The sequence below is a fragment of the Oryctolagus cuniculus genome, chromosome 15 (assembly GCF_051225735.1).
Source record: "Oryctolagus cuniculus isolate XC-2025 breed Fujian yellow rabbit chromosome 15, ASM5122573v1, whole genome shotgun sequence".
Classification (NCBI taxonomy): Eukaryota; Metazoa; Chordata; class Mammalia; order Lagomorpha; family Leporidae; genus Oryctolagus; species Oryctolagus cuniculus.
This window is the reverse complement of record NC_142881.1, coordinates 87443373-87459087: the sequence shown is the minus strand read 5'-3', so window position 1 is coordinate 87459087 and position 15715 is coordinate 87443373. Positions and strand designations below refer to the sequence as shown.

At 51.8% G+C, this 15715-nt stretch overlaps 1 protein-coding gene across 5 annotated transcripts in view; it reads right to left on the bottom strand.

Moving 5' to 3' along the window:
- Positions 1-15715, bottom strand: part of LOC100343496 (WASH complex subunit 2A) — a 58191-nt gene that overhangs the window by 7171 nt on the left and 35305 nt on the right. For 4 of the 5 annotated variants that reach the window (XM_008269863.5, XM_008269864.5, XM_008269865.5 and 1 more), the window contains exons 19-25: positions 13163-13323; positions 10251-10356; positions 6208-6360; positions 4489-4671; positions 1718-1846; positions 1496-1585; positions 866-988 (exon numbers count right to left, since the gene is read on the bottom strand). In XM_008269863.5, the coding sequence (XP_008268085.1) occupies positions 866-988; positions 1496-1585; positions 1718-1846; positions 4489-4671; positions 6208-6360; positions 10251-10356; positions 13163-13323 (945 nt within the window). The remainder of the gene's footprint in view (positions 1-865; positions 989-1495; positions 1586-1717; positions 1847-4488; positions 4672-6207; positions 6361-10250; positions 10357-13162; positions 13324-15715) is intronic. The other variant, XM_008269867.5, reaches the window with a different exon arrangement.

The window sequence follows — 15715 nt, the reverse complement described above, 5'->3', positions numbered from 1 at the left end:
TACACTCGGTTAAACATCCATTGGGGAAACACGAAGCAGGGTGCCTCTTGGGTGAAACTTAGGCCTGTAACTAAATTGGCAGGGGAGCAAGGCGGGAGGCTGCCAGGCTGCACGCGGGGGAAAGGCACACCCAGGACACAGATCAGACTCCCGGGCTGCACTTGGCCCGAGCACCACAGCCGGAGCAGCGGGCACCCTGACCACACGGCCGGGTGATGTGGCAAGTGCCAGGGAGAACACGGGAATCGCCCCGCAGCCCGACACGCAGCTTCTCAAAGCAGAAGGATCTGAGCCCTGGGCAGGGCCAGTGAAACACGCCAGTACACATGCCTCGTGTTTGTGAAGCCTCTGTGAGATGGCCAGGGACACCTGCCTGCCAGACTGGCACCCTCACTCCAGCTCTGGCTCTCCTCAGGAGAGCTCGAGGAGGTTGGACAAGATGGCTGACGACAGAGGCCCGAGGGCAGGGACTCAGAAGTGCACTGGGGGTAACCAAGCAATGGGACGGAAGTGACACTGAATCTACTGGAATGGAGCCCCGAGGGAGAACCAGGGTGGCTCTACTGGGAAGAAGATTCTTCACTCTACCTCGGCGCCACCCTGGAATCTGATTTTGACTTGCATTAGAAAAGAATGAGCAGGTGTAAGCTGATGTGCCTGGAGGGAGTCCCCAAGTGAGACTTTAAGTGGAGGGGCAAACAAAATGAGTTGGTATAAACAACCCCAAAAAACGACCTTGGGGAAGAGCGGGTAGCCCTAGCAGCTGTGTGCTCCTTAATTCCAACAGCTGGGTCTGCGCAGGCCAATGGACTCTGCCCTGGGCTGCGGCAGGTGCTGAGAATCCCGGAAGGAGGTCTGTCCCAACCTGGGGGCTTTCCAGATCCCACGGGCTGTTTGCTTTGCTGCTTTGGGTGGAGTCAGGGCATTTCTGGTTTTTCAAAGAGGAAGCAGACTGGTCTTTTTTCACTACCTTCTTTTTTTCTGGTACCTTCAAAAGAAAAAGAATGCCAGAGTCTGTCAACGATCGTGGAACTTTTGCAGAAAACACTGTAGTGCCAAAAAGCTGCCCTGCTTCTGAGTTCTAGAAGTCTGTCTGCAAAGCAGGGTTGAACCTACTCAAAGAGGGGGCATTTCAGAGACAGCGTCCTTAAGACTGGCCTAGATGTGACGAAAAGAAAAGAGAAGGCGATACAACCCGGGCTGAGACAGATCTAACGCTGTACATGTAAAGGGCGTCACTGTTTAACCACCAGATTACACATAATGGTCTTGCCACAAATCATGTAAAAATCACACAAATATGTGACACACTCAGGAAGGTGGGGTGCCTTGCGTTTCAGCGTCAGCCAGGGAACACCCACAGTCTCACCCTGCAAACACACTCCCAGCAGCACAGTGCGACCGTTTATAGAAAAGGGAGCACCCCAGCTCCCTGTGGACTTTCCTTAACTGTGTAACTTTCCCCTACACCCCACCCACAACGAAAGGCTGGTACCAGTGGCGGGGACTTGGCCGAGCTGAAAAGATCATCATCTTCATCATCTTCATCATCTCCAAACAGGCTCCCAACCCGTGGCTCCAACGACTGGAAAAGACAACACTCTGATTCAGTATCCACGGGAGAACTATTCACACTGACAGCGAGGTGAGCTGATCGGACAGTATGACAAAACAACAGAGCCATAACAAGGGGGAACTATCTGGAAGGGAAACTGACCCTGGATTTTTTTGTGCCAGCAAAAAGGTCAACATCCGGGTCATTGTCCTTTTGGAGTTTGTGGCTGAAGAGCAGCTCTTCGTCCTGGAAGACGCCTGTGCTCTTGGGGCGGGCATCAGGATCGGGACCCTGGGAAAAACGTCGGCGGTTAGGTGTGATCAGACTTACAAATACTTACGGGCGCAGTGAAGGTGTCCCCGCCGCAGATGTGCTGACGTCGGTCAGCAAAAGGCTGGCCATGGCCAAGTGCCAATCACAGGGGAATGACAGATTCACACAATAGCAAGCTGTGGGCTACCAGAAATAGCAGGAAATTGCTGTAAGCAAGAACGTGCTCATGATCCAGAAAGATCATCTTTCATTCTCTGTGTTGTGTCTGTACTTGTTACTAAGAGAGGAAAAACCATTAGCTCCATGAGAAAGATCGTGGGGATAAAAACACACAAAATTAAATGACCCAGGGTGAGCATCTGGCATAGCAGCTAAGACACCACTTAGGACACCTGCTTCCCCTCCCCTGGGTCCAAGTTCCACTCCCAATTCCAGCTTTCTGCTCATGTGCACCCTGAGAGGCAGCAAGTGAGGGTTTAAGTAGTTAGGTCCCTGACACCCACATGGGAGATCCAGACTGAGTTCCCGGCTCCTGTCTAGTCCAGTCCTGGCTGTTGTGGGTATCTGTAAACCATTATATGTGAGATGTCTGTCTTTCAGTTTTTTAAATAAATAAAGAGAGAGAGAGAGAGAGAGAATGAATTCCTAAAGGGAAGAGACAGCAACTGATTTAATCTCAGAAACTACACAAAGTTGTCCAGTGTGTATCCTACCCTGTCAGCCTCCTACATCCCAACACCTGGCACAGGAGTGAGGAGAGCCTCCCTCTGTGCTCTCCCACCACTCTTGCCCTGCTACTTTCATATCCTAAATGGATCTTTGTTTGCTAAGGATCAAAAGTTCCTATAACTTTACTTGGTTTGGGGTGCCATTTCGAATCCCTGCTGATACACCTGGGGAGAGCAGTGCAAGACAGCCTGCACTCATGTGGGGATCCCAAATGAAGTTCCAGGCTCCTGGCTTCAGCCTGGCCCAGCTCCAGCCACTGCAGCCATTTATAGAGTGAACCAGTAGATGGAAGACCTTTCTCTCTTTCTTTCTGCCTTTCTATAAGCCTGCCTTTCAAATAAATAAAAAAATAAATAAATCTTCAAAAAAAAAGTCTGTGGAAAATATGTACTGTGAAACCACTATGCATGGATTTCCACTATTTTGCATCACATAAACTGACCGTTTTATTCCAGTTTCTGATGGACTGTTTGAAACACCCTCATGTACATGTACTGAAGACCATGCTGGCCGGCGCCGCGGCTCACTAGGCTAATCCTCCCCCTCGCGGCGCCGGCACACTGGGTTCTAGTCCCAGTCGGGGCGCCGGATTCTGTCCCAGCTGCCCCTCTTCCAGGCCAGCTCTCTGCTATGGCCCGGGAGTGCAGTGGAGGATGGCCCAAGTGCTTGGGCCCTGCACCCCCTGGGAGACCAGGATAAGCACCTGGCTCCTGCCATCGGATCAGCGCAGTGCGCAGGCTGCAGCGCGCTGGCCGCAGCAGCCATTGGAGAGTGAACCAACGGCAAAGGAAGACCTTTCTGTTTGTCTCTCTCTCTCACTATCCACTCTGCCTGTCAAAAAAAAAAAAAAAAAAAAAGACCATGCTGTCTGCAAACACAAAGACGGTCTCACTGCACGCTTTCCAATCTGGACGCCGTTCCTTTCGTTTTCTGACCTGGCTGCCCTGCCCAGAACTCTCTGTAGAAGGCTGAGAAGAACTGGCCGGAGGAGTAGAACCTCCTCTTCCTCAGCATCACAGGGAGATCATTCAGTGCTTCCAGTGTGAAGCACGATGACAGCCGTGGGGGCTCACGGATGCGGAGCATCTCATACATCTGTTGGGTTTGGATTTGATCAATGCTTTTTCTGTATCTACTGAGATGGACAGGTGCTTTTTTCCCCCTGTATTTTGTTGATACAACATATGATGTTGACTCATCTTCCGATTTTCACAGAACCTTGCATTGCTGGGATGAGTCCTATTGGTCATGGTGTGCCATCCTCCTGACACTTGCTGCATTGCGATCACTGGTATTCTGTTGAGGATTTTAGCATCTATGCTCATTGGACTGTAGTTTTCTTGTGATGTCTCTGTCTGGTTTCAGTATCAGGAGCACAGCACAGAGCCACTGTCACCTACTTTCAATCATAAAATTTACTGGACCGTCGCCATGCCCATTCACCTCATTTCCCACAGCTGCTCTCAGACTTCCAACAGCAGATCTGAGTAGCTGCAAGGGCCCAGATGGCCCACAGAGGCTAAAACGGTCACTCCTGTGGCTCCTTAAGGAATAAGTTGGCCGACATGTGGTAGACAGGAAAGGTCGACCTCCGACACACATTTCTAAAACTGAATGCTACAAGTACATAAGTGTATAATTCTGGCCCAACTTCCCTTTTCCGCTGCTCATATTCCGTAACTGGCTGGCAAACAAAGTTCTACCGGGACAATCAACACAGTCCATTAGGTCCATTAGGTCCGGGCTGAGGCAGGTGGAATTCTGATTCCCTATCCCACAAGGCTACTTGAGGTGCCTCACAACCATCTAAATCATTTCACAGTCTGCACTGCAGGCTGAGATGGCTTCCACAACTCGCACGGCAGCACTGACACAAGACAAGCGTCCTTCCTCTCGTCTAGAGAGGTGACCCCCGACGACCTCACGCTCACCTTTGCTACTTCTTTCTGCGGAGCTGGGATGCTGCTTTGCTCTTCCGTTTTATCCTCTTCCTCATCAAACAAGCTCAGGACAGTTCTGCTTCTGCCTTTGGTTCCTCTATCCAGTGCGGATGAGGAAGAAAAGAAATCTGAATGCTTGGCTGCTTCGTGAGCAGACATGGTCAAAAGTCCTTCCTGGAAATGGAAAGAGTAAGAACATAAGCAACAACTGGAAACACGGATCCTGGCAGGGGGCTGCCCAAGCTCTCAGTCCTCCAGAACCTGCCCGCTCTGTGGGACTCGGGGCTCCATGGCTCATCACGTGGACTCCCAGGAATGAAACACACAGGTAATCCCGACTGGCTTCCCCGGGGGAAGGACTGGAACCCCACAGCCAGAGACCTCTTTTCCAATTAGTGTCAGTCCACCAACCCCTCCTTTCTGCCGAGCTAGGAAGCGGTCACCTGAGGCACACAGGCTGCGCAGGAGCTAGGAAGAACTTCTAAGTCACACAGAGAAAAATGCCAGTTGCTGGGAGCACATTACATATGTGCATTTCCCAGTATTTCAGGAACATGTGAGTCCCACGGGACATCCAATCAGCGAAACCAGCCCCTCCCATTTAGAAGGCTTACACTGCAGAAGCAGTAAGAATGTCTAATCCTGAAAATGCACCATCTATTGACTCAATAAATGCCACATTACATGTAAAGTATCATTGATCCGAAGAATCTGCATTATTGTAAGTACCATCAAGAAAGAAAAACAATTGCCAGTTCATCATGCCATTGACCATGAGGTACACCCGAAATTCAGAGCAGCCACACTCTGGAGAAACAGGCCTCTTTGGAGAAATACACCACTTACAAAGTAAGGCCTGCCATGTGCAGTGTAATGCAACAAATGCCACAGACACATTGACGGGATGGCCTCAGTCCTCAAGGAGCTTACACCCAAGTGGTAGAGAGGGCCACAGGACACACGGGTAGACGCAAGAGAGGAAAGGGCCAGGGCTGCGGTCACCCAGGTCCACATGCAGCCACTGGGGAAGAGGCGGTCACACAGTGACGCGGGCACAACAGAAACACCTGTCATGTTAGCTCCAAGGAGCCACCACAGGGAGAGTAAAGGCTATGCTCCTTGCCTAGGCCTGGGGAGAGAGACTGAGTCAGAAAGGTATAGTATACGGGGACTGAAGGCTACCACTGATACCGGATTCCCAGGCCAGCCAGCAGCATGAGCCGCAGGCCTCCTGCAGGAGCGCAGACATATCGTGCAGCCGGGGAGAGCCGGTGTTGCCTCAGAAACTCCAGGGCCACTCCTCTCGCGGCCAATGTCAGCTCGATGTCAAGAGGATGGCCAAGCAGAATCCTAAAGCTGAAGTCCGCGGGGGGCCTGGCAGGGCCCAGAGAACCAAGGGGCACAGCAGCGCTCTGGAGAGGGCAGCAAGTTGGGAAGCGCGAACCCACAGGGAGGGTGCAGGATGATGTGATGTGCACGGACATTGCCAGTACAACGCTGGGCACCACCGCGTGTGCGCCTGTGTCTAGGACAGAGACGGCAAGGCAAGGACCAGGGGGAGGCTCTCCCTGCGTGGTGGGGGCAGATCGCTTCTGCAAGTGAGCCCTCATTTTCTGTGGTAGAAAAATGGAAGAGGGTGTGTGTGTGTGTGTGTGTGTGTGTGACAACACAACACAAAAGCTATTTGAGTACGCAAGAACAAAAGGCCACCTTTTCTGACTTCTCAGCCACGTCGCTGCTGGAGAATCCTGAGGAGTCTCTGGCACTCTCCGCCTTCGGCTCCACAGCCACTCCTGACCCTGGCTTTTTCTCATCTTCATCGCTGAACAGCAACGGGGGGCCCTTGGGAACGGCCTCTTCTTTCTGTCAGAGGAAGAAGAAAGGCCGCCCTTAACAATGAGGACACACACCTGCTGAGCACAATGGCAAAGCAGAGGACAGGCCGGAGTCCCCTCTTAGGCTTAGCTAAAGGTGCTGGAGGAAGACAGGACAGGACAGGGAAGGCAGCGCCAACTGGGCAATGCAACCAACACTACTCCCTCAGGCTCACGGCCACAGCACGCCTGCTTCCATCATTCCCACACTGCCTGCACTCTGCTCCTGACCTCTGCCAATCACCAGTCTCTGTCGCTCTGCCTCCCTCCTCCTACATTTCAACTAAGATGTCAACCGGCGACGTCCTGCTGAAATAAAAATCCCTGCAGACTGTTGCCTGCACCCCTGGCATTCTAGACAAAAGACAAGTGACAGACACCCCACTGTGTCCGTACTCACCTGAGCTTTGTCGCTCCCTGCTATTCCTTACTGCAAACTTGCACACAACAGTCCCCCACCGCCTGAAGAGGTGGACCCTCCTTCCTCATCTTCCTAGCAAGGCCCAGCTCGGGTGTCACCCAGGAAGGTTTTCCTGTTCTTTTCATTGTCAGTCGCTTTGCTAAATAAACATAGTGCTCCTCTGTCCAGCCGGCCCTTGCCTTCTACCTTCCTCCTAACTTAACAGCTGGCACTCATCTGATTGGCCATCCACGTGAAAGGACCCTTTGCTGCATTTCTGAGGCCAGTCACATTTTACATCAAGTCAGGTGCTCAACGCACGTCTGCACACACCCGAGCCCATCTCGTGCCTCTTTCCACTCTAGGATGCAGAGAGCTGGGGTCATGTGACTTACTCGGGTTACCAGCATCCTTGGGCAAGCTACTTACCAACAAGTTCTTGAGAACAAACTCCCTGTCCTAAATGTATTTTGACTGGCTTATCACCGAGGCACAACTGACTTGCTTTAAGATCCCCTAAGGGCTGGCAATGTGGTCCAACAGGTTAAGCTGCCACTAGCAAGCCTGACATCCCATGCTGGAGCACTGGTTCTGAGTCCCAGCTGCTCCGCTTCCAATCCAGCTCCCTGCTAATGTTCCTGGAAAGCAGTGGATGATAGGCCAAGCACTTGGGCCCCTGGCACCCACGTGGGAGACTAGGATGGAGTTCCTGGTTCCTGGTTTTAGCCTCGCTCAGCTCTGGCTGTTGTGGGCATTTGGGGAATAAACCTGCGAATGGAAAGTCTCTGCCCTTCCCTCTCAACTCTGTTCCTTTGCCTTTCAAATCATAAATGTTAAAAAAAAAAAAGATTGTAGGATCTCTGTAAATGTATCTTTTGCCCGTGGTTGTCTAGAGCTGATTTTCTTCACAGATGGTACAATCTGTATACACTAACTGCTCAGCCAGAAATAGGCTTTACCTGTCCAGAGCCTCCCAATCTCATTAGGTTACTTAAGTGACTTCATCCACTAGTGTCGGTTATTTATAACCTGCCAAGGAAAACCAATCAGACCTCCCTGCTCTTACCCATGGAGCCACTAGGTGGACAGTCCTATTCTCTGGCAAGATGCAAGGGGCCCCTGGGAAGCAGCAGCAGGGCCCAAAGCTGATGGCCCACCTCCCCAGGGCCGAAAGTGCTGCGACCCCTCTTCACATCAGAGGGGCGAGGAAAGTGCTTTTACTTCATTGCTGCCATGTGGCTTCCCCGGGAGGCTTTCAGAGGTTAAGTCACTGTTTCTACTATGTCTGAAAATATGAAGACTTTTCTAGACTAAAGAAGTGGCGACTTCCTCTGGAGTGTTCTGGGACAGGACGAGTGACTGAGAACACACCAATGTAGAGCAGAGTGTGAGTGAGACAGGAAAAGGCCAAATGGGACCAAGTTCCCAGGTGGTATCGCAGGCTAAGCGGAGGTGGTGAACAAGGGGACCAAGCCCTCCTCTAAGATGAGAACTCCAGCAAGAGCAAGGAGCGGATGATGGGAAAGAGTATGGCAGGGAAGAATTTCTCTCCACGTTCAAGGCTAAGGGTGATAAAGCAGCAGGCGTGGGAAGACTGGCCAGAAATGGTAATCGACTTAATGCTCCACCACAGAGAAAGGTCACACAGGTCCCGGTATTCAATGGGACAAAGAGCAAAGTGGAGCTCTACTTACAGAATAAAACACACACACAGAGGAGGGAAAAACCATGCTTAACAAATGTGTAACACAGGGCTGGTGTTAGGACGCAGTGGTTTCAGCCAGTACTGCGGCGCCAGTTTGAGTCCAGGCTATTCTACTTCCCACGCAGCTCCCCGCTAACGAGCAGCAGAGGACAGCACAAGAGTGTGGGGTCCTACACCCACATCAGGGACCAGGATGGCGCTCCTGGCTCCTGGCTTTGGCCTGGCCCAGCCCTGGCTGTTGTTGGCATCTGGAGAGTAAACCAGCAGATGGAAGATCTTCCTCTTTCAAAAAAAAAAAAAAAAAAAAAGCTTTTACAAAATGTACACTATGATCTCCTTTCAATTAAAACAAGTATGACTCCCTAGGAACAGGCCTGGCAGGATCCACGTGGCTACCAATGGCTCCCTCTAAGGAAAGGCAAGGAGTGGAGACACTACACTCCTTGTACATTTGGTAAATCTTTCTAGAAAAGGCAGTCACACATTAAATAAAGACTTTAGACAAAAAATTCCTAGGAGGTGTAGAAGAAGCACCAAGTGCCGCTTCTGGAAGCCAGGAAGGGAGTCCCAGGTCCCCTGGCTGCTTGGGGCTTCTTTACCTGCATCCCCTGGAGGAGGCAGAGAAAGGACCCCCGGGTGTGCAAGTATTGGGAACGTGGTCACCGATCATCAGGGTGGGGACAGGGTGTTCAAGCACAGGGGTTGGGGAGCTGCAATTGTGAACTGAGGTGGCTCCCACCCTAGTTGGGAGTGGGGTCATCCCTTCCCTGCCACCTTGCACTTCCTTCTGCCTGGAACACGCCTGGCTGGAGGCAGAGTGCTCACAGGAGGCTCTAGGTCGGCTTGATTCCTGGCCCCTGGGGCCGAGCCAGCTCAGATGAGGGAGGTCTCCACGAGGCCCAGCCGAGACACTCCAAACTTCTCTCCAGGCTCTCTGCAATAGCCAGTGTCCTGGCTTCCCTCTGTGCCCTCGGCGGGAGTGTGGTGGGATGTGGCAGAGGAGGGGAGGGCAAGCAGGACCCCAGCCTGCCTGGATCTCTGGGCAAAGTGGTCCCGAGGCAGCTTCCTCACACCCTGCAAGACCCCATTCTGACATGGCCATCATGAGGTGACTGTGGTGGGGCACTTAGCCCTGGCAACTACTCTTGACCTTTTCCCCATTATCAAGTACTCTAACTAAAAAAGAAAAAAAAACCACTTTTATTATGGTGCGAAAAAGAGCAAATAACATAAAAACAGACCTCACCCACTTCTAAGTGCACATTCTTGTGTAACCGTCACACCACCCATCTTGCTCACCTCGCAAACCTGAACCTTGGCACCATTAAGCACTAACGCCCCATTTCCCCTGCAGCCACCAGGCTGCTTCTCTGGATCTGACCACCCTGGACGCCTCCTATCAGTAGACTCACGCACTCTCTGTCCCTCTGTGACTGGCCTGCTTCCTTTAGCGTTGGCACATGGTGCAGCATAGGAGAACTGCCTTCCTTTATCCCTGAGTGGCAAATCATACAAAAAAGGGACAAGAACACTAACACGTGTCACAGGCTCCCTCACCGGCAGCCTAACGGGAGAACTCCTGGGCCCCGTCTTCTGTCTGAGACTCGGTTTCCCTGTCCTGACACTGATGGGTGACGGGGCTGAGGAACACGGAGGAGACCTTCTCTCCATCTCCAGGGTCCGCAGGTGTGCTTCCTTAAAACCAGGTAAACAAGTTCTCCTGCAAGGAAGGCTCTGCCCAGGAGGGCAGGTGTCAGACGCATCCCAGGAATACCTTTGCTGTAGGTGGTGCAGGCGCAGGCGGGGAGCCAAAGAGAGAGCTGCCACTGCTGTCAGCATCGTCTTCGAAGAGGAGCGACGCTCTCTGGATCTTCTTTTGGCTAAACAAAGAAACCGAAGGGCAAATGTGATTCAGAACACAAAACAACATTCCTTCGAGGGCCACACTTGCAGGAGGCCCCTTAAACACTAAAACACCCAAGTTACATCGGTGGATATCACACAGTTCAAAGTGGCCTGGAACAGCTTTGAAGGAGTAAGATTGCACTCGGCCAATCAGCAGCCTCTGCCCCCACCCTTATGTGGAAGAACCCAGGACCCTCTGCCCCCACACAGTAATTTCCACTCAGCCTGGGTGCACCCAGCTTAGCACTCACCAGTGTAACCTCATCTCCCACCACCTCCCACGGCAGAGGAGGGCCAAAGAGGGCCCAGGCCCACCTCCTAGGGTGGCCAGGAGGCCCAGCCATCCCAACGCCAGGAACAGCTGGGGGTGCACACCTGTGACCTAGTTTCCATTTTCTTTTCATCGTAGTTTTACTGACATATAAGTCACACACCAGAAACCTCACCCTTTCAAAGCATACACCTCAGCCACTTCTAGTGAACCACAGAGGTGTGCAGCTGCCATCGCAATCCAAGTTCACCCTGCCCCACGCAGGACCCACCACACCCACGAGCAGTCCCTCCTCACGCTTGTTCCCCTCGGCCACTGGCTCAGCATCCTGCTCTGTCTGCAGGTGCACCCATCGTGGACCTCTCACAGGAGCAGGTGCTGCGACCGGCTCCTCTCAACTCACCTAACGCTGCCACACTCACTTGTGCCCCAGCCAGGTACCAGCACTGTCTCCCTCTACATCACCAGAGTCTACAGTTTTGTTTCTCCAGTTGTCAAGTTGATGGGCACCTGGGTTACTTCCACTTTTTTTTTTTTGGCTATTATGCATAATGCTACAGTGAATATCGTGGACAAGGGTTTAAACAGACATACATTTTCATTTTTATACGGGTGGATTTACTGAGTCATACGGCAAACCAGGTCTAACATTTGAAGAACAGCCAAATCATTTTCCCACGTGGCGACACTACTTTCTCACCGACAGTACACGAGGGTTTAATTCTATATCTATGCCCACTCCTCCTATCAGAACAAAGCTTCTTTGGAGACCTGACGAAAGCTATGAATTACTTCCCAAGCACTGAATATTAGCAGTAACGTCAGGAACAATTGGAGGCAGAATGAGCAAGGAGCAGACAAAGCCAGCTATTGTGTGTGGTCCGTCTCAGGCCTCACCGATGAGACCTGTTTCACACCTCAAACTGATGACTGTGTGTGTCAGGCAGCATAAGTGTGAACAGGGGATCTTCCTCCAGTGCAGAAAACGCTCAACCGCAGCGGAGGCACGTGGAGGTGCAGCTGTTGCCTGCCCTAGGCTCTCATGCTAACCCTTCTCTCTCTCATCTGTTTGGGGAGAGCAGGCTTCTCCCAAGTGAAGACTTACACTGAGTCTGGTAAGACACCCGTTGGGGAAGAGGAGGAGCATCCCAGGAGAGAGTACAACACAGAGGAAGGTACGAAACATGCACCCTGCACTCGTGATGAGCAACGGTGACCTGAGTACTGCCCGTGCACCAGCCGCTGTGCTACTGAGCACTCCATGATTTCACCCAATCATCACAACCATCCCGTGCGAGATTTTTTTTTTTTTTTTTTTTTTTGACAGGCAGAGTGGACAGTGAGAGAGAGAGAGACAGAGAGAAAGGTCTTCCTTTGCCGTTGGTTCACCCTCCAATGGCCGGCGCGCTGCGGCCGGCACACCGTGCTGATCCGATGGCAGGAGCCAGGTACTTATCCTGGTCTCCCATGGGGTGCAGGGCCCAAGCACTTGGGCCATCCTCCACTGCACTCCCTGGCCACAGCAGAGAGCTGGCCTGGAAGAGGGGCAACCGGGACAGAATCTGGTACCCCGACCGGGACTAGAACCCGGTGTGCCGGCGCCGCAAGGCAGAGGATTAGCCTAGTGAGCTGCGGCACCGGCCGCGAGACGTGCTCTTACTACTGCTATTCAACAGAGGAGAACACTGAGGCACAGAGACATTTGGTAACTTGTCCAAGGTTATTCAGACACAAACGGTCCGAGGGCCAGAATCTGGTGTCAGACATGGGGGTTCCAGAGCCTCCGTTTTTAACCAGAGGTCAAGAGACATCCAGGTGTCAGGTCACAAGGGCCTAAGGAGACTGGGTGGTGTCTGAGGAGATGAGGGCACTTGGAGATAGAGATCTGAGCTGCTTCTGAATCCGGGAGATGAAGCCTCTGGCCATACCAGTGCACAGCATTTACACGGCCCCTCAGCTGCCTTTCTGTGCTACTAGCAGCGAACTGAATTTCAAAGTGATCATTTAAGGCTCTTGAGAGAAAAAAAAAAGCCTGTGCAGGCGTGCTGTTCTGAACCCACGGCTAGCTGGCAGCAGGCTCTGTGCGAGTTCAGCCCGAGTGCTGCTGCAGAGAGCCCCGGGGCCCCGCGGTGCGCCCTCTGCAGCTGCTGGGAGAACGCATGGCTGGGCAGAGATGGGGAAGGCATTCCACGCAGAGCGGATCCCCACCCGTGCGATAAACTTCCGAGTAATCCTGACCACACTCCACATTGTTTAAGGCAGCCAGAGAACAGCAAAACCCAAAAACAAAACCCAACAAACTGTACGTAAAAATGGTGACCAAAGAGGTGGCGTTTTCAGGCTAACACAATAACAACAGAGAAGGGAAATCAGATAAGGATGCCTGAAGGCAAGTGCGGGGGTGAGGGAAGCACAGCTGTGTGCCTGTCAGGTGACCGACAGCCAGCAGTCATGTGACATGCTGACCGTCCTGAGCATCAACCCCCTTCCTGTTACCACACATGCCGCACCTGTCCTTGGCAATAGCAAACAGATCATCTTCATCGTCCTCCTCAAAGAGACTGGTCTTTCCCACGGCCTTGGCCTCCTGGCCTGTGGCGGGTCTAGAGTCTTCTTTAGACGAGCTGTCAGACACCGGGTTGGTCTTTGAGTCAGGAATATTCCACTGGTCCTTAAAACATAAAATACATGTATCAAAAGCCCAGTGGCAATGTAGACTGTATTGTGGGGAGTGCAATAACAATTACTTTTTTTTAGAATTTATTTGACAGATAGATTTACACAGTGAGAGAGAGAGAGACAGAGAGAAAGGTCCTCCCTCCGTTCACCTCCCAAATGGCTGCCATGGCCAGAGCTACACCAATCTGAAGCCAGGAGCCAGGTGCCTCCCCCTGGTCTCCCACGTGGGTGCAGGAGCCCAAACACTTGGGCCATCCTCCACTGCCCTCCAGGGCCACAGCAGAGAGTTGGACTGGAAGAGGAGCAACTGGGACTAGAACCGGTGCCCACCGCAGGTAGAGGATTAACCAAGTGAGCCACAGCACCGGTCCAACAGTTACATTTATTAAACTAATTGAAACCAAGTACTAAGAGTGTCACTGCTGCAGGAGGCTCAAGTCCAGGACTCTTCTTGAACTCCCATCTCGATGGCTGGGCCCTCTGACCGCACACACCTTCTCATACCTGCCTCCTCCTCCACTCACTGCCAATGCAGTTCCTCCCCTCTGTGGTTCTAGCACTTGACTATTTAGGGAATCCAAATGAATTACAGAGGGAACAAGGGACAGGAAGGTAAAAAAATAAAAATAAAAAAAAACTCTCCACATTGGAGCAGAAGGGTATTTCAATTAAAAATCCCTAAGTAGGCTGCAAAATAAGTAAATAAATAAATAAAGGTGTAAAAATGCAACATCCAGGAAATGAGGCCCACTGAAAACTGCTGGGCACCCTTGGATATCTATGCCTGGCTTTTTTAGGAAGCACTGAAGGAAACGCTTCCTGGCTGTGCTCACGCCTGCTGATCGGAGCAACTGCCAAGCACTTGCTTAAGAGGAGGTCCTCTGGTCCTTGCAATCTGTGGAAGCTCACACCCACCTCAGACTTTCCGAATTAGAGCCTGCACCTCCCCAGGTGACTTCCTCCCGAGTGGAGGCTGGAGAGGGGCTGCGCTAGGGCAGTGGAGCTCAGCCGTGATGACACACCAGAGTCCGCTAACGAGCTTCTAGGGGCTGCGACAGGGCTGAAGCCCAAGCTAATGAATTCAGAGTCCCTGGCAGTGGGATCCACTCTTTAGAGCTCCCAGATGGCAACAGATCTCCAGTCCGGGTGCCCTCTGGCTCCCAACAGCAGCTAATGATTTTTATTTTCCCCACACCATCGCAACATTCTGGTAGGAACAAGCTTACCAGGAAAAAAACAAAAGGAATCCACCATAAATTCATTCATTTGAGCAGAAAAAGCAAGTGATGTGTGCCATTTTAAATTTATTTCAATAAAAACATGGATAGGGGCCGGCGCTGTGGCGCAGTGTATTAACACCGTGGCCTGAAGTGCCGGCATCCCATGTGGGTGCTGGTCCGAGACCCGGGGCTCCACTTTCAATCCAGCTCTCTGCTATGGCCTGCGAAAGCAGTAGAAGATGGCCTAAGTCCTTGGGCCCCTGCACATACATGGAAGACCTGGAAGAAGCTCCTGGCTCCTGGCTTCGGATTGGCGCAGCTCCGGCTGTTGCGGCCCACTAGGGAATGAACCATCGGATGTTAGACCTCTCTTTCTCTCTCTCTGCCTCTCTTCTCTCTGTGTAACTCTGCCTTTCAAATAAATAAATACATCTTTAAAAAAATATGGATATATCTGGGATCTACCTGTCTACTTTGTATCCTTATAACTTACCCACTATGTTTAACAAAAACCAATAATTATCAACGAGGAAGATTCTGATGCTCAGGATATTTCGAGCACTGTATTTAAAGTCTTCTTCAGCCCAGTGAAATCTGAAGAGAGGCTAAAGCACACTCACTGTTGATTTTGCTAACATGCATCCAGGACACAAATGGACATTAAGACTCCTACAAAATAAAGGCGCTCCACTCACAGAGGTTGGTCCCATCGTGTCTAGTTAGACTTCCAGCAATGAGACACACTAGTCATTTAACAAGACAGAGCCGACGGGGTATGGGAAGGCCTACCTAGGCTACAGTGCTTTGGCATTTCAGAAGATCTCTCTGACCTCTCCTTCGCCCTTCTCTCTTAAAGCAGGCCCTACAAGATTCTCTGAGCGTCCTCTCCTCTCTCGAACAGGCCTAAGACTCCCACTGCAGAGTGTCTGTCTCCCCTGCACCAGCAGAAGGGAATGGCCTCGTCTCCGGAGACACAGAGAAGAACCTGAACAAACAGGCCTCTCCACAACTATCTACTTCATCACACTCGGCATAAAATGCACACAGGGCTCCCTGTATTTCAGGGTCTGCATTTCTGAGAGCTCGAGGGACACCTAAAAGCCACCTAGAATAAACGTGCATGCTTTCAGTCACGTCTTGTGCTTCTGCAACCTCAGCCGTGAG